The following is a 22,628-nucleotide window of genomic DNA, read 5'->3' on the forward strand; positions in this document are numbered from 1 at the left end:
GAGAAGGTGCGAGGGTGCCCCAGAGAGTTCTCGCGAGAGTTGGGCCCTAGCAGCGGCGTTGCACCGGCAGTCGTGCGGTATTTCTTCGGCTTTCGAGGTGTCAGGGTTGCAGATAACTGGCTGTGACGCGGGCGGGGACGCGCAGGCTCAGAACGCTGCAAGCCACTGACGTGATTCCTGGGGCTGGCGGGCGGGGCCGGAGGACTTTAGGTGGGGCCAGGTGAGGAGGGAGTGAGAGCAGGTGCACACGCTGCAAGGGTCCCCGTGCAAAGAGACTGTTCTGATATGACAGGAGCGACAGACGCAGTCCCGAACCCCTCTGCGTAGCCTACCCATGCGACCGTCCGATGTTCCCCACCTCCACATTGTACTAGACTGCAAAGGGACAGTTTCCGCCTTAATAAAGTCTAAACCGAGGAGCTTATTCAGTATGCAGATTCCTGCATATCTCCTCTCCATGAGGTGCACGGAACCGATTTAGGTACTAGGAATTGCTTTTTACTGTCGTGAACGCAACAGGGGATGCTCGTATTAATGGTGGTGTTGGGTGAGGAGTAGCTGTCTAGGTGTGGATCGGTGGTCCGAAGTCAAGGTGGCCAGCCCTACGTGAATTCTAATTCAGGAAGGTTTTCACAGTAGGGATGTAGGGACCCTCTGCACAGATCTGGCTCTTTTTTTTTTTCTCTTTCTTTCTTTAAAACAAAACAACCCCAAGATCCGGGCAGTGATGGCACACTCCTTTAATCCTAGCACTCGGGAGGCAGAAGCAGGTGGATCTCTGTGAGTTCGAGGCCAGCCTGGTCTACAGAGTTCCAGGACGGCCAGGGCTACACAGAGAAACCCTGTCTCTGAAAAACAAAACAAACAAAAAACCCAAGATCTTGCTGTGTATCCCTGGCTGACCTAAAACTTGCGATGTAGACCAGGCTGCCCTTGAACTCACAGGGATCCTGCCTCTGAAAGTCCAGGATTACAAAGCTGTGCCATGTCCAGGCCCAGTTTTTTATACTTTTGAAAAAATTTCCTAGACAAGCCAGGCTTGAGGACCTCCAAAGTACAAATGTAAGATAAACTGGTGTTGGGTTGGAGCCTTTCCCACCTTGAGAGTAGAGAAGAGGGCAGTGTGGGTGTGGGGACATCTGTCACTGTTGCACCAGGCCAGGCATGTTCTAGAGTCTCATCTTGGGAGATAGATATCCTTTTACAGGTGAAGAAATTGACTTAATGAGTAAGTAGCCCAGAGAGAACCTCAGTTTCCCTTCATGTGACTCCCAAAGTCCAAACAAGGTAGGCTGTTTGCAAGGACAGAAAAGGTGGGCAGGGCATCATCCCATAGTTCCAACTCTGCTGTGAATCCCCTGTCCATGAGCCTGCCTCCCCCAGGAATCTTGGTTCCTGCCTAGGTTGAATGCTCAGCCCAGTGACTGGCTTAGCTGCTCTGCCCACACTATGCTAGAACCTTAAGGTACTTCAAAGTTGATGCCGCATAGCTGCTGTCTCAAGGTGTCCCCCTCACAACCCTCTCCCTGCTTCTAGTCACTGTCATAAGTCCCAGCCTCTTCCACATCAGGCTCAGCACACCACCTTCATGTCTAGTCTGACTATTCAGGACTAGGCTAGCTTCTGTGTCATCCATGATCAAGTGACGTGACCAGCTTACCCAGGCCGGGAGCCTCATCTATGAATAAAATGGGAGCGCTCCATCTGGAACTGCTTCTCCTGAGAGAGGTTTCGGACAGCCTGGGAGTTGGTCTTCCCTGAACCACTAGCTCCAAATGTGTCTCCCTGAACTGCTGCAGATCTGGTCCTTAAGGAAAGTTCGGTTCTAAGCCACTCTGTTCAACATGGTCTCCAATAGATGAGGCTGAGGCTAGTTCTGTGGGCTGATATGCAGCCTACTGTTTGGAAGAGACCGGCAACCCCAATGACAATAAGAAGACAGAGCACAAGCTGCTCTCCTGCCTAGGCAGCCTCAGGAAGCAGTTGTAGGGAACTGTACAACCTGTAAGCTTCACCCCTCAGCTCAGCATAGCTGTTTCCCGGGATGGGCTTTATTGCTTTCATTTGTAAGTGTTATGTGGGGATCAGAAACTGGGTACCCCCGTGTTTGGGAGTGTGAGCTGGGTATGTGGCTGCTTTTGAGTCTGTATATCAGCCATTGTGGTTTCCAGGAGTGGCCGTCCACGAGAGCACTACAGAAGCACGAGGGTTTTCTTGTCTGAGAGTTCACCAGATAGCTCACACCTTTCTGGAACATGCTATGTAGCCAGACTAGGCTCCACTTAATGATCTTCTTGACTGTAATTCCTAAGTGCTGGGATAACAAATGTGAGCCTCCATACTCGGTTAAACATGAGTGTTTTTATTGCTAGTTGAGTGACAGTAGTAATTCCTGACCCTCTCTTCCTGTTCTTTTAAAATAAAGGGCTGGAGAGATGGCCCAGTGGTTAAGAGTGCTTGCCGCTGAAGCCAAGGACCTGAGTTCAGTTCCTGGTACCCACATGGCTCTCACAACTGCCTGCAACTCCACTTTGATAACTTCCATGGGCTCCTGCATGAATGCAGTGCACATAAATTAATGCAAAAAAACCCCCACATAACATAAACCTATCTTTTAAAATTTAGAAGACAAATAAAATACAAAGGCAGTCTACAAAGTGCTCAGACAAGTGTTGGGAGCTAGCTGCTTTTATTGGGTGTTCTAATTTCAAAGATAACTCCCACAGATCCATCTGTCACAGTCATGTGCCTTTGGTGCTTCTTCTAGTCCTAAGCAGGGTGTGAGAGCCTGGAGTCAGCCAGGAGGCCTCAAATAACAAGTTTCATTTGAAATTCTGGCATGTTCTGAGATAAGCAGTCAAATCTCTTTACCTCACTGAAGCTTTGTTTCCTAATCTGTAAGGCTTGGTGATGACAAGACCCACCTCTTGGACGCATGTAAGCAGGCAGGGTGCTTAGCACAGGCCCCTCCCAAGTCCAGGTGTAGGTATTTCCTCTGGGTTTAATGAACATAACCATGACCATCATGCAGCTGAGCAGCTGTGGTGACCTACAGACTACACTGGCCTGCAACCATAGCTGTGAAATAAATAACAATATCCTGATGTGGAGGTCTATGATAATGGTTATAGGGTTAACAGTCTCTGCCGGGTAGGAAGCAGGTCACCAAGCCCTCACAGGAGATTCCAGCCGCCACATCCGCCACACCCAGCTGCACCATTGTCTTGGTATAGGAAGTAGAAAATCGGCTGGGGGTGTGAATTACAGCGATGTACCTTTCATGAGTTGTCACCTATGCTGGGGTAGGGGCTTGGGGTGATGCAACTATTTGAGAGTTACTTACGTTCCTGTAAGTAACCCCTCACCGTGTTACCATAATCTCAGAGAACTCACTGGTTCATCAGGCTAGACTTGAGTGGTCCTTTGGTCTGTAGTGACCTATCTGGGGTGAAGAGATGTCCGTTCATATCTCCCCAGGAAAAGTCACATGATGCTAGCAAGGGACCAAGAGCCAGCTTGGCTTCCTCCCAGCAGAATCCCACACACTCAGAGGCCTCCCAGGTGCCTCTGCTGCTTGAGCACCCTAAAAGACAGGTGGACCTGATACTTAGGTTCACCTGAGAACCAAGGTGACCTGTCCACCCAGGGAAGAGAGCCCGCCATATGCTCACTACTAAAGAGAACCAAGGTATGGGGCAGAAAAGCTGCCCTTCCTCCATTCCCCAATCCCTTCCAGCCTTTCCAAGGATTCCTGAGAGGAAAAGAAGAGGGAAGGTTTCTGGAGTAAGCTTGGCCCTAAATGAACTGTAGGGCAAAGAGACAATGTATATAAATATAAATATATAGGCTGTATATATATTATAAATATCTATATATGTATATATGTACATGCGCAAGGGGGTTGATGGCAGCTGTGTTCCAGGATGGGGAGCAGGGTGGCCATCACAACAGTCATTGGAAGTTGAGAGTCCTGGTGTTGGGGATATAGAGGGACTGGGTCTGGCGGCTGCGTTGGCTGCGTTGTGGAGTGGCATTGAGGACATCCACACTCTTGCGGCTGGAGCATACTACATCAGCCACGAAGCTGGTGCAGTCACTGCAGACATCCTTCAGGACACAGCCATGGGCATAGATGTGGGGGAACTCCTCCTCTACGCTCCGCCACTTCGGTCCTTGCAGGGATCTAGGATGGAGAGATACCAGGAGAGAACCATGAGAAGAGAGAACCCTATTTAGGCCAGGATCCTCCAGAGGCCTTGTCCTGCCACTTCAAAATCCCAAACCTTGCTTTTTATGTCTGCAGTCACCCCTCCAAGCTGCCTGCTGCCTCATCTCTCCTTCCCATGACTCATCCACAGGAGTCTGACTGAGCATACCTGTCAATGTGCATCCCTGCAGAAGCTCTTCCTCAACTGGCATTGAGGTCCTGAGACCAGACCACCCAAGCTCAGTCCCCTACAACTCTGCCTTCAGAGCCCTGCCAAGTGACTTGACTGTTCCTTGGAGAAATCCTCACAGTGCGATAAGGCACTACCTGCCCTAGTTTCCTGGTTATTTTTAGTTCCTCACTACCACAGGATACCAGCAGCAAGGCAACAGAACATACTGAAAGGCATCTCTCCTCAGCATTGGTGTGGCTTTGGTAGTTGGCACCTTCTGAAGACTCTCAAAGCCAAGTGTGTAGACAGGGATGTGTGCACACTTCTTGGAAGGCATCTTCATCTGCAACACAGGGAAGAGTGTGGACAAGGTTCCTCACCAACCATCCAGGCACCCCAGGGGCCTAGAGACCCAAGGTGGCACCCCATACACTCATCTGAGGGCCCAACATAGGCTCCTCCCTTGTCACACTCCAACTACATTTCATGCTCATCCAAACTGTAACTTCTTAGGGTTTGGGAACTATTTTATGCCACAATGGGTGTAATTTTAGGTTCTGCACACAACCAGTATTTCACATTGACAAGGATGGAGTGTTCTTGTGGTCCAGGGACAGATTAGAGAATTTGAGAAAAGTAGGTTCCTCTCTCTGAGCTGAGGCATGACGGTCAGTACACTTCCAAGGGCTTCTGTCCTTTACCTCTGAGTGGAAGCTAGCATCCAAAATGCAACATGGTCTTGCTGAAAGCTTTCTCATGTCAAAAGGAGGATTTTTTAGGAGAGAGAAAAGCTGTGGGTGTCCAGCCTACTCACATAGAATACTTAAAAACTGTTCAAATGTTTTACTTATTTATTTTTACTTTATGTGTATGAGTGTTTGGCCTGCATTTATGTCTGTGCACTATGTGCATGCAGTGCCCTTGGGAGACAGAAGAGAGTGTCAGATCTTCTGGAACTGAAGTTACAAACTTGTTAGCTGTCATGTAAGTTCTGGGAACCAAACCCAGGTCCTCTGCAAGAGCAGCAAGTGCTCTTAACTTCTAAGCCGTCTCTCTAGCACCTTAAAAACAAGATTTAAGACTACTTATGAGGACTGGGCACAGTGGTGCACACATATAATCCTAGTACTCAAGGCAGAGGCAGGCATATTTCTGAGTTCAAAGCAAGTTTGCTTTACATAGCCAGTTCCAGGCTAGCCAGTGCTATACACAGCAAGACCTTGTCTCAAAAATATAAAAGAAAATACTACCTATGAGTGTTTTAAGAAACTGTAGTCTTGGCCAGGCATAGTGAGTTCCAGATCAGCTAGGGTTACATAGTGAGACCCTGCCTAAAAGAAACATCAAACAAACAAAACAAACTGGCTAATGTAATCCCAGCACGTGGAAGGCAGAGACAGGAGGAACTGGAGTTCAAAGTCATCCTCAGATACATAGAGAGTTTAAAGTCAGCCTAGACTTTATGTATTTTACACGCAAATATACTAATTGCAGTCTTGAGAAGTGTAAGAACAGATTCTTCTTAGAAGGGAATGGATGAAATGCCTCATAAGAGGGCGACTGTCCAACACATCCAATTGGAAGCAGCAGTACCCTATTCCACATCACCAAGACTTGAAGGTTCCCTGAATCCTCACCTTTACACTGCAGGAAGTGCACACAGCTCTGGAAGGAACAGAGAGAAAGCAGTGTCAGTGTAAGGAAGGCCTTCCCTGTCTGCTGCACACATCTGAGTCAGCCAGCCTTGCTTTTGGCCACATCCCTGGTCACTCGGTACTTCACTTTCACTTTACTCCAGAACCTTCCATCTTCCCGGAGCACATTCATTTACCTCTGCCTCTTATCTCTCTCAGGGATATCTGGTGCCTTTCACCATAGAAGCACCATCTACGTAGAACGGCTTTGAGTAAGATGTTCAGCTTTATATAACAATTAGCATTTTAAAGTTTCCACATCCAATTTCAGAAGTAAATGCCTGCCAGGTGTGGTGACACAGACTTATATAGTTCTAGCACTGAGGCTGGAGGATTGAGTTTGAGGCTAGCCTGAGCTATATAGTGAGGTCCTGTCTCATTAAAAAGAAAACAAAAACAAATTCCTTCTTGTAAAAATTCAACTCTAGTCGAGCAGTGATGGCACACGCCTTTAATCCCAGCACTGGGGAGGCAGAGCCAGGCGGATCTCTCTGAGTTTAGGCCAGCCTGGTCTAAAGAGTGAGTTCCAGGACAGGCTCCAAAGCTACACAGAGAAACCCTGTCTTGAAACAAATCAAAACAAAACAAAAAAACCTTCATTCTCAGGATAAACAGGGAGATGTAGCTAGGGGCTGCATTTTGACAATCCATGCTTTAGGATTAGGATGAGGCTAGTTCTTTTCCAAGCTCTGTTCTTCCTTTTGCATGCCTGCTCAGGGCTCAAGGACATCTTGGAGGCATCTCCAGGTCTCTCTGTGCTGTTCTCTCCTCTCCTAACCCCTTTCTAAGATCTCCAGTGCCCTGGTCTCCTGCCCCAGCTCCAGTTGGTGAGCAGAAACTCCCAAGGCCAGCACAAGCTCCCTCATCTGCCTCCTTCAGATGCCTGTGCCCAGTGTCTTAAAGACTGTTGTTTTATAACCTTTGCTTGATTGTTTGGGGCTGTTTCAGCCAGAAAGTAGAAGTTACCCCATCTTGGCTAAACATGGGTGTCCCTTCGCTATTTAAATTTAACCTAAGCCAGATGTGGTGGCACGTGCCTTTAATCCCAGCTCTTTGGAGGCAAAGGCAGGCAGATCTCTATGGGTTCCTTCCCTGGTCTACATAGTGAGTTCCAGGCCAGCCAGGGCTACATAGTAAGACACCGTCACAAAACAAAACCAAATAAATATAAATAAATAAATTTAACCTAAACAAAGCATGGTGGCACTAACCTACAGTCTCTGCTACTTAAGCAGCTGAAGCAGGCAGATCATGAGTTTGAGGCCAGTCTGGGGTGTACAGTGAGACCTGTCTCAGGGGTTGGGGACGACAGGAAGGAAGAAGAAAAGACTGAATTGGCTGGGTGTGATGAAACATCCCCCTTGTTAGTCTGTCTGCTGATAAAGGCTCACCTCTTGCAGAATAGACAGGTCGGCGGCCAGGAAAACAGGGGAAATTTGGTTCTGCAGCAGCAACATATCTGCAGGGAGAGGCGAGGTTATAGCATGGCTGTGGAAGGCCACAGGAGTCCAAGCCCAGTCCCAACAAGCCCTTGCCTCGGGGCTTCTACCCAACCACCCAGACACCTGGTCCCACCCTCTGTTGCTCAGAACAGCCCCTACCCTGCTGCCCAGGGCATCCAAGTCTCACCTTCCCCCTCTTAAGGCTGCTAAAGAGCTCCTTGTCCTGAAGAAACTTCTCCATCTCTGCCTTCACCAGCACTCGGCGCACATCCACCACCTCCTCCACAGTCAGAGCCAAGCTCTCCACAGGGTGGCTGAACTCCTGGGGGCAAAGGGTAGGGTCCTGCTTGCTCAACATCCTGGGGACCCCACAGTTACCTGGTCTCAGTCCAAATAACCTGGCTACTTACTAAAGTATGTGAATCAGCTCACTCACTACCGGGGGCTGGGTCTGCTTCAAGGAGGCTCTGCTGATGTAGCAAGGTTCCCCAGTGCCAGGGCCCCAGGACCCCATCCCTTGTCCTCACTGACCCCATGCCAGAAAACTCCATCTCCTGCTTGCAAACACACACCATGGCTCCAGCCTTCTCCAATCTGCCCACCCCGCTCTGCCCCTGATCTGGACTGTCCCCAGAAGCCCTGGGAATCATCTGCCCTACCTAGCCCCGAGTGTGCTCTTTTGTACTCAGCAGGCCATCTGCCCTAACTGGCATTATGGTGAGTGATCCTGGTTTAACCTTACTAGTGTGTGGCATAAGACTAGACACTAAACCTTCCAAGCCTACTTTTTCTGTAAAATGGGGCTGCTTCAGCTCCCTTGAGGCAATACAACATACAATTCTTTTTTTGTTGTTTGTTTTTTTGTTTTTTTGTTTTGGTGCCTGTCCTGGATCTTGATCTGTAGAGCAGGCTGGCCTCGAACTCACAGAGATCCGCCTGGCTCTGCCTCTGGAGTGCTGGGATTAAAGGCGTGCACCGCCGGCTCAACACACAATTCTTTTGTCTTTTTTTTTTTTTTTTCCCCCAGAGCTGAGGACTGAACCCAGGGCCTTAAAGCGCTCTACCACTGAGCTAAATCCCCAACCCCTCAACATACAATTCTTAACATGGTACCAGGAATACAGAACTCAAAACACTAGCTCTTGTTCGTGGAGGCAGATGGGGAACAGCATTCTGGGTGCCATAAGGATGGTAACTGGATGTTTTTTCTAGGATGTGCATTGGTAGCCCTGTGCAGGGCTACTTAGTCCTGGAACAGCACCAGCGTTTCTGCATGTCCCACAGGATCTGAGGCCCCAGGACTTCCAGCTTCTTTCTATTGTTAGTATTTATAGTCAGGAGTTGCCATGTCCAATGCAGAGGTTAGCAGCTACCTCTCAGGGGCTAGGGCAGGACTAAAGGCCACACCAGGTTCTCTGATTTTTATAGCTTAACTTTCAGAAAGTACTTTTTGAGATCCCAGAACTGAGAGGCTACTGTGGGACTTGTGGAATTTTAAAACATGCCCCTTCCTTCCTTGAACAAGAAATGGTCCTTAATTTTCTAGCCTTAAGAAATGGCTAGATGGGCCGGGTAGTGGCGGCACATGCCTTTAATCCCAGCACTCGGGAGGCAGAGGCAGGCGGATCTCTGTGAGTTCAAGGCCAGCCTGGTCTACAGAGAAAGTTCCACAACAGGCTCTGAAGCCACACAGAGAAACCCTGTCTGGAAAAACAAACAAACAAAGAAATGGTTAGACTTGTTAACACTTGCAGTGCATAGTGAGAGTGTGTCAATGCAGACACTTGGTCATAAAATATGCTGTGGCTTTCAGCTGCCATAGCATGCAATCCCTGTTTATATTCTACCTGAAACCTCAGGGAGAAACTAGCCATACCCCCTAGTTAAATTGCTTCTGAGGCAGAAGTGGAGCAAAGCAAGTTTGAGGCTAGCCTAGGTTATGTGATTTGTTCCAGGCCAACCTGGGCTACATAATTTGCTCCAGGCCAGCCTGAGGTAGAATGTGAGACTGTCTCAAAAATAAAAATAAAGGGGCTGGAGAGATGGCTCAGTAGATAAGAACACTGGCTATTCTTCCAGAGGACCCAGGTTCAATTCCTAGCACCCATATGGTGGCTCACAACCATCTGTAACTCCAGTCCCAGAGAATCTAACCCACCTCTTCTAGTCTCACAGGCATGGCATGCATGTGGTGCACAGACTTTCATGCAGACAAAACATCCAAACACATATGACAAATAAGTAAATAACAAATGAATAAGTGTTTTTTAAGAGCTGATGCTTCTGAAATTTTAATGCTCAGAAACTGTAAGAGAATGTTTATTATTATTATTTTTTTAAGATTTATTTATTTATTATGTATACAGTGTTTTGCCTACATGCATGCCTGCATGCCAGAAGAGGGCACTAGATCTCATTATAGGTGGTTGTGAGCCACCATATGGTTGCTGGGAATTGAACTCATGACCTCTGGAAGAGCAGATGGTGCTCTTAACCTCTAAGCCATCTCTCCAGCTGGAGAACGTTTATTATTTTAAGTTGCCAAATTGAGAAGTCATTTTTTTTTATTTGTTTTGGTTTTGTTCTTTGAGACATGGTTTCTCTGTGTAGCCCTAGTTATCCTGGAACTCACTTTGTAGACCAGGCTGTCCTTAAACCCACAGAGATCCACCTGCCTCTGCCTCCCAAGTGCTGGGACTAAAGGCGTGCGCCACTACTATACAGCTAAAAACAGTTCCTTAACATGTATTAATCTTATGTGTGTGTATATATGTGTGTAGAAGTTAAATGGCAACTTTTTGAAGGCGTTCTCTCATTCTACCATATGGACATTACCTTTCAATTAAAGTTAATGAGAGGGCTGGAGCAATGGGTCAGTAGTTAGCATCACTTACTGTTCTCTCAGAGGGACTCAGGTTCAGTTCCCAGAACCCACAGATTGGCTCACTCTCATCTGGAACGACAGTTCCAGGGGATCTGATGCCTTCTGACCTTGGCAGGCACCAGGCACGCACATGGTGCACAGACATACATGCAGGCAAAGTACTCAAATAAATAAATAGCCTTATTCTTACACAGAACTTACACTTTGTAAAGCATTTTAACACGTTTTAATCCAAGCCTCATGAGATGATGGTGTCACCCCACAGTTAATCTCCCTCCACACACATGTAGGATGCCCTGTAGGCTACCATCAGCTTTTACCTGTTACTTCATTTGATAAATCTGCACAGTGAAGTTCGGGCCCAGGTCAGGGCTCCAAGGCAGAGTATCAGTTCTTCACACAAACAACACAAAACTCATAGCTGATGGGAACCAGCATGTCAAAGTCTCAGCCAACAGAACACTCCCTGTAACACTGTACTGCCCTCAAATCTCGCAATTCAGGGTTCAATATCCTGACCACCCTTGGAATTGAACAAAGAGCACTTTAGGCCAGGGGCAAATGGTTGAAAGACAATTCTCTGGGTTTGGGGTTGCAGTACCAATGTGCACCAGCAAGTGGCAGCAAAGAGCAATCTCCCCAGATACAGGGAACAGGACCCTGGTACCCTTAAAGACAAAGCCAGCCACATCCTGAGGAATGCTGCCCATCTCTCTCTTGAGCATCAGGCTAGTGAAAGGATGAAGATGATGCTGAAGAGGCCATCAAGGGCAACCTACCCTGTCACTTACCAGCCACAGGTGTCTGGTATCTGGTGCAGAGGCCTCCGGTTTATCCACTGAGCTCAAGCTGCTGGGCAAGGCGGAGCTGAGGAAAGGCTGGGACTGGCCACTTGGAGGACAGAAAACTGGAGAAAGAAGACAGGCCCATTGGGACCACCGGGCAGGAGTGCTGTGCCAAGTGGACAATGGGGACAGCATGTATGTCCCAGTGGGGAGAGGGAACGAGCTTTAAGTGGAGCCGAGAGAGTTAGTGTTGGTTCTGTGGTTAAGAGTGCTTATTCTTGCAGAGGAACCAGGTTCAATCCCCAGCACCTACATGGTGGATCACAACCATCTGTAACTCCAATTCCAAGGAATCCAAAAGCCTCCTCTGACCTCAGCAGGTACCAGGCATCCATATGATACACAGACATACACAAACATGGTACATTTACATGCAAAACACCCATACTTATAAGATAAAAATTAAGTTAAAAATTTTAAATTACTTTTAAAATTTTGTAAGGAAGCTACATGACCGAAACCCACCTTCTGCCAGAGTTTGTACTTCCTGATATCAAAACATATGCTCAGGGTTGCACTCAGTGCTGAAAATTGCATTCTGCTCATCAACTGTCATTTGAAATTAGCCAATCATGCAGGAGCATGAGACCAAGCTCTGACCACTCAGAGGCACAGGACTCCTTTAGAAATAAAAACTGAGCCTGGTGTGGTGGCCCATATCTTTAATCCTAGCACTCAGGAGGCAGAGGCAGGCAGATCTCTGAGATTGAGGCCAGCCTGGTCTACAGATCAGTTCCAGGACAGCTGAGACTGTTACACAGAGAAACCCTGTCTTGAAAAACCAAACAAAAAACAAAAAACAAAACAACACACATCAAAAAAAAAAAAAAAGAAAAAGAAGAACTAAAAGCTCACTGGGGTCGCCTCTTGATTTTGACATGGCCGTGCACCCTTCTGCAGAACTGAAACGTTTTGGCTTGCCCAAACCCTCTGGATTGTATGGTCATGTTCTTGGGACCCCAGACCCATTTCTAACACTCCCAGCTCTTGATGTAAGTCCAGCCACTGACTGATGGGACTAACCCTGTGCACCCAGGCCAGAGGGGCTATTTCTAGTTTGAGTCCTCTGGTGGGGGACGGTGGCTGGTGATAGGTCAGGTGCTTCAAGAGCCCAGCTGTGCACAGAAAAAAGAAAGAAAGAGATGCCAGCCTCCTTACTACATCTCAGGATACCACCACTAACAATTATCCCTACGGAACAGAATCATGAGAATTTGAATTTTCTTTAAAAAGATTTACTTAGCTTTCTTTCTTTCTTCTTCTTCTTCTTTTTTTTTTCTTCAAGACAAGGTTTCTCTGTATATCCCTGGCCATCCTGGAACTCACTTTGTAGAACAGGCTGGCCATGAGCTCAGAGATCCACCTGCCTCTGCCTCCCAAATGCTGAGATCAAATGTGTGCACCACCACACCTGGCCTGATTTACTTATTTTTATTCTATGTGTATGAGTATATGTATGTGTACCACTTGTGTGCCTGGTACCCACAGAGGCCAGCAGAGGGCATTGGATTCCCTGTAACTGGAATTAGAGATGGTTATAAGTCACCATGTGAGTGTTGGGAATCATACTCTGCAAGAGCAGCAAGTACTCTTAACCACAGAGCCATCTCTCCATCCCCCAAGGATGCAGAAATGTTTTGCTATGAGTACGGGTTGGTTAGCTGGTTTAAAAAAAAAACCTCCATGGAAAGCAGGGATGCGTGTGTTAGGTGGTGAAGGACTCAGCACTATCCTTGCAGGCACAAGCTACACACCGTGGGTACCTGCCGGCTTGAGAAGATGTGAGGCTGCAACACCGAGTCCATGGAAATGAAAAGAGCAGCTGGTGTGAAGACTTACCCTGGTCTTGGGTGCTGGGTCTCCAGGAGTGCATGCTGCCCGCTCTGGCCCGAGGTGGCTCCATCCCTCCTGGGGGCTGAGTGACTGATTGCAAACCAGAGACCATCTCACTCCGAAGCTGAGCTAGGTCATGTTCCGAAAAAGAGCGGTCCCGCTTCAGGGTCACCTCTCCACAGGGGGACTCTTCTTCCTGAAAGCACACCAGGCACAGCTCCTTCCAGACCACCGCACCCTCCCGACCACTGCCCCTAGTTCTGACCACTACCTCCAGCACCTCTTGCTCATCCTTGGACCAAGGCAGTGGATCCAGGAGTGCTAACTAAGCCCACCAAGACCTGCACTGTTCTCTACATATCGCTAGCTCATATCTGCTATCTTCTGGACAGTTCATGGCAAGTGTCTCTATAGTCAAACCATTCCCTGAGGTCTTCCTGAAAACCCTGGAGACCACAGTTCTGTAGAAGGCTGAGCCCTCTGAGATGGCCAGCACTGAGGTCATCTTCTATCCTAGTGGGCCTGAGGTCCTCACCAGGACCAGCTTTTCATGCTGACGGAGGGCTACTCAGGCTATTCCTCCAGCCACAAGAAGAAAATAACTTACCAAACAGACCCCTGTCCCGTTAAGCCTTTCCCAGCCCCATCAGCATGATCTTTTGAAGAATCCCTATTCTCTGACCTCAGACGTGTTCATTTCTTCCATCTCTGCTAAGGTGGGGGCTTTAAGCAGGACCCGGGGCCGTGGACGCTGGCTTCCACTCCCAGCGTCTGTGACAGACAGGTTGATGCAGGAAGTGGACTTGATGTCCCCAGAGCAGGCATTGAGGATGCAGGGCAGAGAACCAAACCCTGAAGGCAGGAAAAACAAAGGCAGAGGTGGATGGTGAGTGGAGAGGGAGAGGAGAGGAAGTGAGCAGCAAAGGCAAGGAGACCAGGGCAAGGGTGGATGTGGGGCAGGGAGGGAAGGAGCACGAAGCCAGAGTGGATGATGAGCAAGGAAGACAAGGGGGCAGAGCAGGAACAGGGAAGGATGTGGAAGGTCAGGGAAGGAGTGGACAGTGAGTGGGGAGATGAGGAGGCCAGTGTGGGAGTGGACAGTGAGTGGGGAGATGAGGAGGCCAGTGTGGGAGTGGACAGTGAGTGGGGAGATGAGGAGGTCAGGGAAGGAGTGGACAGTGAGTGGGGAGATGAGGAGGTCAGGGAAGGAGTGGACAGTGAGTGGGGAGGACAAGGAGGCCAGGGTAGGAGTGGACAGTGAGTGGGGAGATGAGGAGGCCAGTGTGGGAGTGGACAGTGAGTGGGGAGGACAAGGAGGCCAGTGTGGGAGTGGACAGTGAGTGGGGAGATGAGGAGGCCCGGGCAGCAGTGGACAGTGAGTGGGGAGATGAGGAGGTCAGGGCAGGAGTGGACAGTGAGTGGGGAGATGAGGAGGCCAGTGTGGGAGTGGACAGTGAGTGGGGAGGACAAGGAGGCCAGGGTAGGAGTGGACAGTGAGTGGGGAGGACGAGGAGGCCCAGGCAGGAGTGGACAGTGAGTGGGGAGATGAGGAGGTCAGTGCGGGAGTGGACAGTGAGTGGGGAGATGAGGAGGCCAGTGTGGGAGTGGACAGTGAGTGGGGAGATGAGGAGGCCCGGGCAGACGTGGGCCGTGAGTGGGGAGATGAGGAGGCCAGGGCAGCAGTGGACAGTGAGTGGGGAGATGAGGAGGTCAGGGCAGACGTGGGCCGTGAGTGGGGAGATGAGGAGGCCCGGGCAGACGTGGGCCGTGAGTGGGGAGATGAGGAGGCCAGGGCAGCAGTGGACAGTGAGTGGGGAGATGAGGAGGTCAGGGCAGACGTGGGCCGTGAGTGGGGAGATGAGGAGGTCAGGGCAGACGTGGGCCGTGAGTGGGGAGATGAGGAGGCCAGGGCAGACGTGGGCCGTGAGTGGGGAGATGAGGAGGCCAGGGCAGACGTGGGCCGTGAGTGGGGAGATGAGGAGGCCAGGGCAGACGTGGGCCGTGAGTGGGGAGGACGAAAGAAGGTCAACATGGAAGTGAACAGCTCCCTGAGCACCAACCACTTGGTTTAATTCTCCACTTAGAAGGGGAAAGCTCGGGCTGCTGAGCCAGGTAACAGTGAGTTCTCTAGCTAAAGAGGAGAGCCGTCTAGTCTCCCAAAGGCCTGGCAGCAGCAGGTTGAAGTCCACCATCCTTAATTTTGCAAGGAAGAACAAGTCTCAAATATCTGAACGTATGTCTGGCTTCCAGTCACTTAGAAACTTGACTTTTATTTCATTTGACTCCCAAATGTTGAGATCTGTCATCCACTATAACAACATATAAAGGCAAAATCTGATCAAAACCTAGAGGACAGCATTATTTCACTTCACAAGGCCATTATAACTCCTCTAAGTTTACAGTTAAAAAAAATTAAGGGGTCCTGGGTCCTCTACCCATACAGGACTCTCGGGGCTAACAGTCCTCAGATTTGATGTGTAGCCCCAGCAAGGTCCACTGGGGGATGTCTTCTCCCCATCACTCACCCCGCCCTCACTCACCACGAGCACCTAGGTGCTGGGCTCCTACTGGACGAAGGCTCCGTTCCTGCTTGATTTCCTCCAGGATCTTCTCATGCAGTGTTCTCTGCTTTTGTGGTATAGGGCGAAGCCGTCTCTCCGAGACCTGCCGCCGACATGACACACTAAGTAGGAAGGGGAGGCAGGTGGTGACACGGGCCTGCTCTAGAGTAGGGACATGCTGGAGTAGTCCAGGAGACTCAGTGCTACCTCTCAGTACCTCAGAAGGAAGCACTAGCCAAGGAGGCTTTGTGCACACCTGGTGTGAGGTGTAAAAATGGCTAAAAGTTCTCCCCAAGAGGAAGAAGACACAGACCCAGAAGCCCTATGCCAGAGATCATGTCCAACCATCCAGCCAACAGGCAAAAGATCCCTCAATGGCCTCCCTCAGAAAGTAGACGTGATAAGATACCTCCCGGCTTGGTCACAGGAGAGCAGCAGGCCCCACAATCTCCAGAGGAGGAAGTGCAGAGCTGGTACCTGCTTTAGTGGGGGCCGTGAGCGGATGAAGTCCAGGATGAGCTCGTGTGCATCCTTCTTCACTCTGGGAGGGATGTCCCCATCAACCTGCCAGGAGAAGCAGAGTCACCCTGAGCTCGCAAGGGCCAACTGCTGGTGTTAGGGTGACCAGGAGGGGCTCACACAGCCCTGACTACAGCCTCGTCTTCACAGCCAGCTTCCCTCCTATGGCCTCTGTTCCCTGGGACTCAGCGGCTTCTCTAACAGGTATACAGCAGATACATGGGCCACATCCAGCAGTGGCTACAACGTTCAAGGTCTAGTGAGTTCTAAACTCAGCAGCCCGAGCTTCCTGAACCTAAGATTCTTCAGGAAATGGGGCTGTAGGACCCATCTCAGGGGTTGTCAGAAGAGTGATACCAGTGCACATAAGGCTATGCATATGTGTGTTACATGGGAAAAGGTGGCTGGCTCTTAGGGCCCCTCCTGACCCTCAAGAACCTTCTCCTTTCCCTAATTATTATACCGTATTCCCAATACAACCAAGAGCTGTGGAAACCAGCCACTCTGTCTTATTCATATCTGCAGATGAGTATCAAACTCTACTCAAGCACAAGGAACAGGGCAAGGGTTGCTAGCAGAGACAGAGGGCAGGGCCACTAGTCGACGGCAGCAGGGTAAGTAAGAACTTGCAGAAGGGAACAGGGCCGGGGGTGCTGGTGGAGGACAACAGGGCTGTGGCTCACCATGACTTTGCGCAGCTTATAGTTCCTGGCACGGATGTCCTGCATCAGCATCTCGAAGGGGGTGAGTTGGAACTCGGTGGGCAGTGGGTTAAACTCCTGCTCCTGCACTTTCTTCAGCTTCACCCCATGACGTAGCTCCCGCATGAGCTGGACCCAGAGCCGGGCCTGACCCAGACAAGAAAATGGCCTCAGCTCTGGCACCCACGGCTCTTCCGGCACAAACCTTTCTGGGTGTATTGTGCTCTCCTCTGTCCCAGGTCAGGAGGGGTCCATGTCTTACCCAGTCTGTGTGTCCCAGGTGGTCGAGCTCAGCCAGTGGCTTCTCTACCCGTGGCTCATCTTCCCCCAGCTTCTGCAGCATCTGGGACCACATGTCTAGTTAGTGCAGAAGTGGCAGAAGAGTGGCCACAGCAGGACCCTGCAAATCCCATCTAGCAGGAGGCACTTCTCCAGCACTCAGCCAGCTAAAGAGGAGTCACGAAGGCACCCGGCCCAGGCATTGGAAAGATCTGAGGAAACTATACCATAGCTTTGGAAAGGCACAGGGAACTTTTAATCTTCTCTCTAATGGCTTCTCTTGAGCAGGGCCTGGTGACAGCCCAGTGTCCACATGCACTGGCTCCCATCTGACCCACATGCTTTAGAGAGGCACTGTCCTTCACAGGTGGTTGATGCAGAAGGGGAAGCACTCCCTGTTGCCCTCCAGATTTCAGTTCACCCAGCACCTCGGGACACCCTGGCCAGCCCACGAGCCCACCCTTTCTCGTGGCTGCTTCTCTATATGCACGGCCCATACTAGAGGTCACCAAGAACCTATCTCCTAGAGGCTGTGTATGCTTCCTCAGCTGCTGTTCTAAGTCTGGAGCCAAGCACAGTGTGGCAAGTGTTAGGACTGGCAGAATTGATGAAGGCAGATGACCAGGATGAGTTAACCAGCAGGAGGCCGTCCAGATATGGAGTGCTAACATCATGGTGAGGGTCCAGGAAAGATGCCAGGGACTCAGGCAACTAGGAATTTGGGGGAAGATGCCAGACTTGCTGCTTTGATGGTTCTGGGTCTAGGGGGCAGCCTGGGGCTTCTGCTTTCACTAACTGCCCACAGTAGAGAAGCATCTGCCCTTCAGCAGCACCCAACGAAGACAGAACCAGTTACCTTGGCTTTCACCTTAAGCTACTTGCCAAACTGTGTTAAGACACACTATTGTGTGGGACTCCTGAGGCAAAGGGCATAGAGGATGGCTCTCCTGTCCTACTTAGAATAGCTACACCTGACCCTATGCACCTGTCCAAAATCGCCAGCCCAGACAAGCCCAGGTGTGTCTGTCCAGGACCCCGTGTCCCCAGCACCCATCCCCTGACTGTCTCTGGGATCAGTGGAATGGAGTGTAGAGGTGTGTGCTCCTGCTAAAGCTCATTTGTCTGGGTAAGGAACTGGTTTGAGCAACACAACAGACCATGTTCACAGAAGGACAAAAAACCCAAGGACCACCTGCCAGCCACAGGGAGCACAGGCAGAGAGTGTCTCTGAGACGCCAGGGAGGAGCTGAGAGGGAAGGGGAGCTGAGAGGGAAGGTGGGGATGATGCATGGAATACTGGGAGCTAAGTGGAGAGCCTCCCAAGACTGGCATGTGACAGTTACAAGTGAGGATCAATGGGTTCAAGCTGGGTCCCAGATTCCGTCACTCAAACATCCCTGAAAGCCTATGTAGGCTCCAAGGGTCAGAATGCTAGCTATGGCCCTTCTAGGCTACAGGAAAAGGGATACAGCACAGAAAAGGGCAGGGTGGAACCAGAAACCAACATCAACTAACTTAAAAATTAACTTCTGCTACCTGAGCAAGAGAGAATGACTTGACCCTCACCTGACCTGTTCCCAGTGTCCCTTTCATCATCAGTGAAATGTTCACAGAGGCCTGGACAGCCTACTTCACAGGGGGAAAAAATGGTTCTCCTCCAAGGAAGAATGGAGACAGTCACAAGATGCCAAGCCCTAACTCTGGGTCAGGGGAAGTCAGGACAGCCTAGAGGGAATCCAGTTTAGGAGCCGGCTGTATCCAGACAGGCTCTGACACTGGGCTGAGGGACCCTGACTCTCAGAGGTAGCATTTGTTCATTTGTAAGACAGGAGACCACCAAAGAATGAAGTAGGACTGTGGTAAGCACAGTAAATGCCCTGAGGGGTTCTCACCAGCCCACCCCAAGTCTCCAAGACCATGGGCCTGCCTGTGTGGTGCCCCAAGGGAAGAAGTGGCTGTCTTTAGCATCCCATTTTCGGAAGGAACTGGGGCTTGGAGAAGCCAGCCAGTGAGCAGTAAGCAGAGATGAAGGAGGAGGCAGGGAGGGAATGGCTAGTTGAGAGGCAACAGGAGTGACGGCCAGGGGCCACTGACTGATTCCCTTCTCTGAAAACCGGTGAAAAGAAGGCATGAAGTTAAAAATGTATGAAACATTTTGGGCACTGCCCAGCATGGGAGAGGGGGAAGTTACGGGTATTCCTAGGAAGGTGCAGTCAGGCACCAAAGACCTTAGCCCCGTTGGACAACTGAGGATGGGGCCCCATCGCCTCCCTAGCCCCATTCCCACCCCGTTTGTACCCCCATGTCCCATCCATCCTCCTCACTCCACCCAGCATCAGCCCTTCATTTGCAGCCCATATCTCACTCACCTCCTTGGCCTCCCTCACCCGGGCCAGGAAGGCACGAAGCTCCAGCGTCTCCACAAACAGAGCTCGGCACACTGCCTGGTAGTGGGCCTGTGCGCCATGGGGGTCGGTCAGGCGCGAAGCGCACAGCCGCATGGCCTGGGCAAAGGTTCGCACGGCTCGGGGGCCACCCTCGGCCTCCTCCTCCTCTTCTGGACCCCCATAGCCCTCATCCGCTGCCCCACAGCTGCTGTCCTCACAGTCACTGTTGGCCATGAGGTCGATGAGCCTCTCCAGCTGGGGGCTCAGCTCTCGCTCCTCACTCTCATCTAAGCCCCAGTCCAGGGCACGGTAGATAGCGAAGCCCAGGGACTGCACCATCTAAGGGACAGAGATGTCATATGGTCACCAGAGATAGCACTCTGAGCCACAAGGGCACTGGGGCCCACAATCAGCAGCACCCTCCATCATAAGACAGAGACACCAGACAGAATGACAGGCAGGGAGAAGAGGAAATCACAGCACGGCTTATAATGATGATATAGAAATACCATCTCGGGGCTGGAGAGATGGCATAGGCTGCTCTTCTAGAGGACCTGGGTTCAATTCCCAGCACCCACATGGCAGCTCACAACTGTCTGTAACTCAAGTCCCAGGGGATCCAACCCCCTCACACAGACATGCATGCAGGTAAAACACCAATTGATATACACCAAATAAAAACAAATAAATCAATAAAAAAAGAAATAACACCTCTTTGCCAGAGGGGAATCACAGCACAAACAAAACATGGACCACTGTTAAAAAGATGTCCCCCAAAGAGCACAGTCACTTCAGAAAACAGGAAAATTCTTACCAATATGCATGGAACATGTGATTCAGCACCTCCCCTCCTCCCTGGCATTTAACCCAGAGAATGGAAAAGTACATCCACCCAAGGTTTGTTCATAAACTACTCATGTGTTCTTCATAGTGGGGACAGGTATGTGCCCACAGCAGGGCACTACAGAACAGGAAACAGACAAACACAAGCATATACCACACAGATCAGCTGAAAAACTGTTATACAGTGTTGTCCCGTTAGCATGACTCAAGCAAGCTGAGCCCATCCACGGCAAGAGAAGTTAGTAGCCCTCTCCCTGAGCTGGGGCACAGCTGGGATGGGAAGGCTCAAGATGCCTTTTACGTAAAAGGAGACGACTTGTCTTAACTCTGGTGCTGACTGCACAGTATGTATGACCCCAAAAAAGATAATTAGGAATGAGATAACCCAGCTAAGTATTAGCTTCTCGTGTGATATAACAGGGTGGCTGAAATCAAAGGAGAAGGCCCGGCTGACGCGGCAGTGACCACTGCTGCGATGCTGTTTAACCACTGGAGTTTTGGGGGCTGGGGGGTTTCTTTTTTTTATTTTTATTTTTATTTTTTTATTTTGCAGTGCTGGGTACCAAACCCAGGCCTTCACACATATGGGAGTACTCTACCACCATATCATACCCCGGCCCTAGAGTTTAATTCTTAGATGTCCCCCAAAGGCCCATGTGTTAAAGCTTTAGTTCTCAGCTTCCTTCCATTGGGAACTGGTAGAACTTTTAAGAGGCAGGCTTGCTGGTCATGGTCACACCTTTAATCCCAGCATTTGGGAAACAGAGTCAGGCAAATTTCCATGTGTCCCAGGCCAGCCTGTGCTACATAGTGAGTTCTAGACCAGCCTGGGCTACATAGTTAGACCCCGTCAAAAGAAAGAAAGGAAGGAAGGAAGAAAGGAAGGAAGGAAGGAAGGAAGGAAGGAAAGAAGAAAGAAAGGAGGAAGCGTTAAGTGGGAAGTCTTCTGCTCACTGAAGGTGTGGCCTGGGAGGAGCTATTGGAAACTGGCCTCCAACTTTTCTTCTTTTCACACCCAGCCAAAAGATAAGCAGCCTTCTCCTCCTGCCATGAATATGTTACATCACCATAGTCCCAAAGCATTAGGACTACGTGATCATGAACTGAAACTTCCGAAACTGTGAGCCAAAACAACCCTTTTCCCCTTTGTGGAGCTTGAACCAGAGCCACATGGCATGCTGAGGATGCACTCTGCCACTGAGCCACACTCCCAGCCAAACCTCACCTTCCTGATTATCCGAGGAGTCTGTTACAGTAACAGTCGACTCACATCATTGTAAGGACAAATTGACATCTGTACTCACTCACACACACAAATTATGTCATGCTGAGCAAACAGCTCACACCTTTAATCCTGGCACTCAGCAGGTAGAGGAGCTAGTGAGTTTGAGGCCAGCCCAAGTTTTAGATCAGCCAGGGTTATACAGTTAGACCTTGTCTCAAAAAGAAAAATATTATACTTCATTATACTTTGTTGTTTGTTTGTTTGAGTCAGAGTCTCTCTACCTAGCTGTCCTGGAACTCACTATGCAGGCCACATTGGCCCCAAACTCACAGAGATCTGCCTACCTCTGCCTCCCAAGCGCTGGGACTAAAGGTGTGCACCACCATCCCGACTAAAAAGAAAAATTATGTGTATGAGCATTCTACCCAAATACAAGCATGTGTACCCTGTATGTGCCTAGTGCACTCTGAAGAGGGGTTACAGACAGTTGTGAGCTGCCATGTGTATACCAGGCATTGAACCTGGGTCCTCCGAAAGAACAAGTGCTCTTAACCTCTAGTCCAACTCTCCAGCACTATTTTTCTTCTCTTTATTTCTTTTTTGTTTTGTTTTTTTGTTTTTTTGTTTTTTGTTTTTTGAGTCAAGAGTTTCTCTGTGTATCCCTGGCTGTCCTGGAACTCATTCTGTAGACCAGGCTGGCCTTGAACTCACAGAGATCTAACTGTCTCTGCCTCCCGAGTGCTGGGAATAAAGGTGTGCACCACTTCCTCCTGGCTTTTTTTTTTTAAAGCAATTAATTTATTTTTATGTGTATTGATTGGTATCTTGCTTGTACCTCTGTGCACCACATGAATGCAGTACCCATAGAGGCCAGAAGAGGGCGTGAGATCCCCTAGAACTGGAGTTACAGATTATTTGGGAGTACCCACGTGGGTGATGGGACTTGAACCAACGTCCGAGCAGCTGATGTTCTTAGCTGACAAGCCATCTCTTCAGGCCCTCTGTTTGCTTTTATTTGTTTGTTTTTTGAGGTAGT

The 22,628-nt window shown here is 49.8% G+C and overlaps 1 protein-coding gene across 1 annotated transcript in view; it reads right to left on the reverse strand.

Moving 5' to 3' along the window:
• Positions 1-3,835: 3,835 nt before the first annotated feature.
• The window catches only part of Spire2 (spire type actin nucleation factor 2), a 38,047-nt gene continuing 19,254 nt past the window's right edge, over positions 3,836-22,628 (reverse strand). Inside the window, exons 3-15 of the mRNA XM_059263850.1 lie at positions 19,507-19,863; positions 17,121-17,201; positions 16,841-17,005; positions 16,116-16,202; positions 15,618-15,741; positions 13,760-13,929; positions 13,084-13,273; positions 11,191-11,306; positions 7,703-7,837; positions 7,465-7,532; positions 6,017-6,044; positions 4,607-4,722; positions 3,836-4,183 (exon numbers count right to left, since the gene is read on the reverse strand). Of these exons, the coding sequence (XP_059119833.1) occupies positions 3,952-4,183; positions 4,607-4,722; positions 6,017-6,044; positions 7,465-7,532; positions 7,703-7,837; positions 11,191-11,306; positions 13,084-13,273; positions 13,760-13,929; positions 15,618-15,741; positions 16,116-16,202; positions 16,841-17,005; positions 17,121-17,201; positions 19,507-19,863 (1,869 nt within the window). The 3' untranslated portion in view covers positions 3,836-3,951. The remainder of the gene's footprint in view (positions 4,184-4,606; positions 4,723-6,016; positions 6,045-7,464; positions 7,533-7,702; positions 7,838-11,190; positions 11,307-13,083; positions 13,274-13,759; positions 13,930-15,617; positions 15,742-16,115; positions 16,203-16,840; positions 17,006-17,120; positions 17,202-19,506; positions 19,864-22,628) is intronic.

This window comes from Peromyscus eremicus, chromosome 5 (assembly GCF_949786415.1).
Source record: "Peromyscus eremicus chromosome 5, PerEre_H2_v1, whole genome shotgun sequence".
NCBI classification, from domain to species: domain Eukaryota; kingdom Metazoa; phylum Chordata; class Mammalia; order Rodentia; family Cricetidae; genus Peromyscus; species Peromyscus eremicus.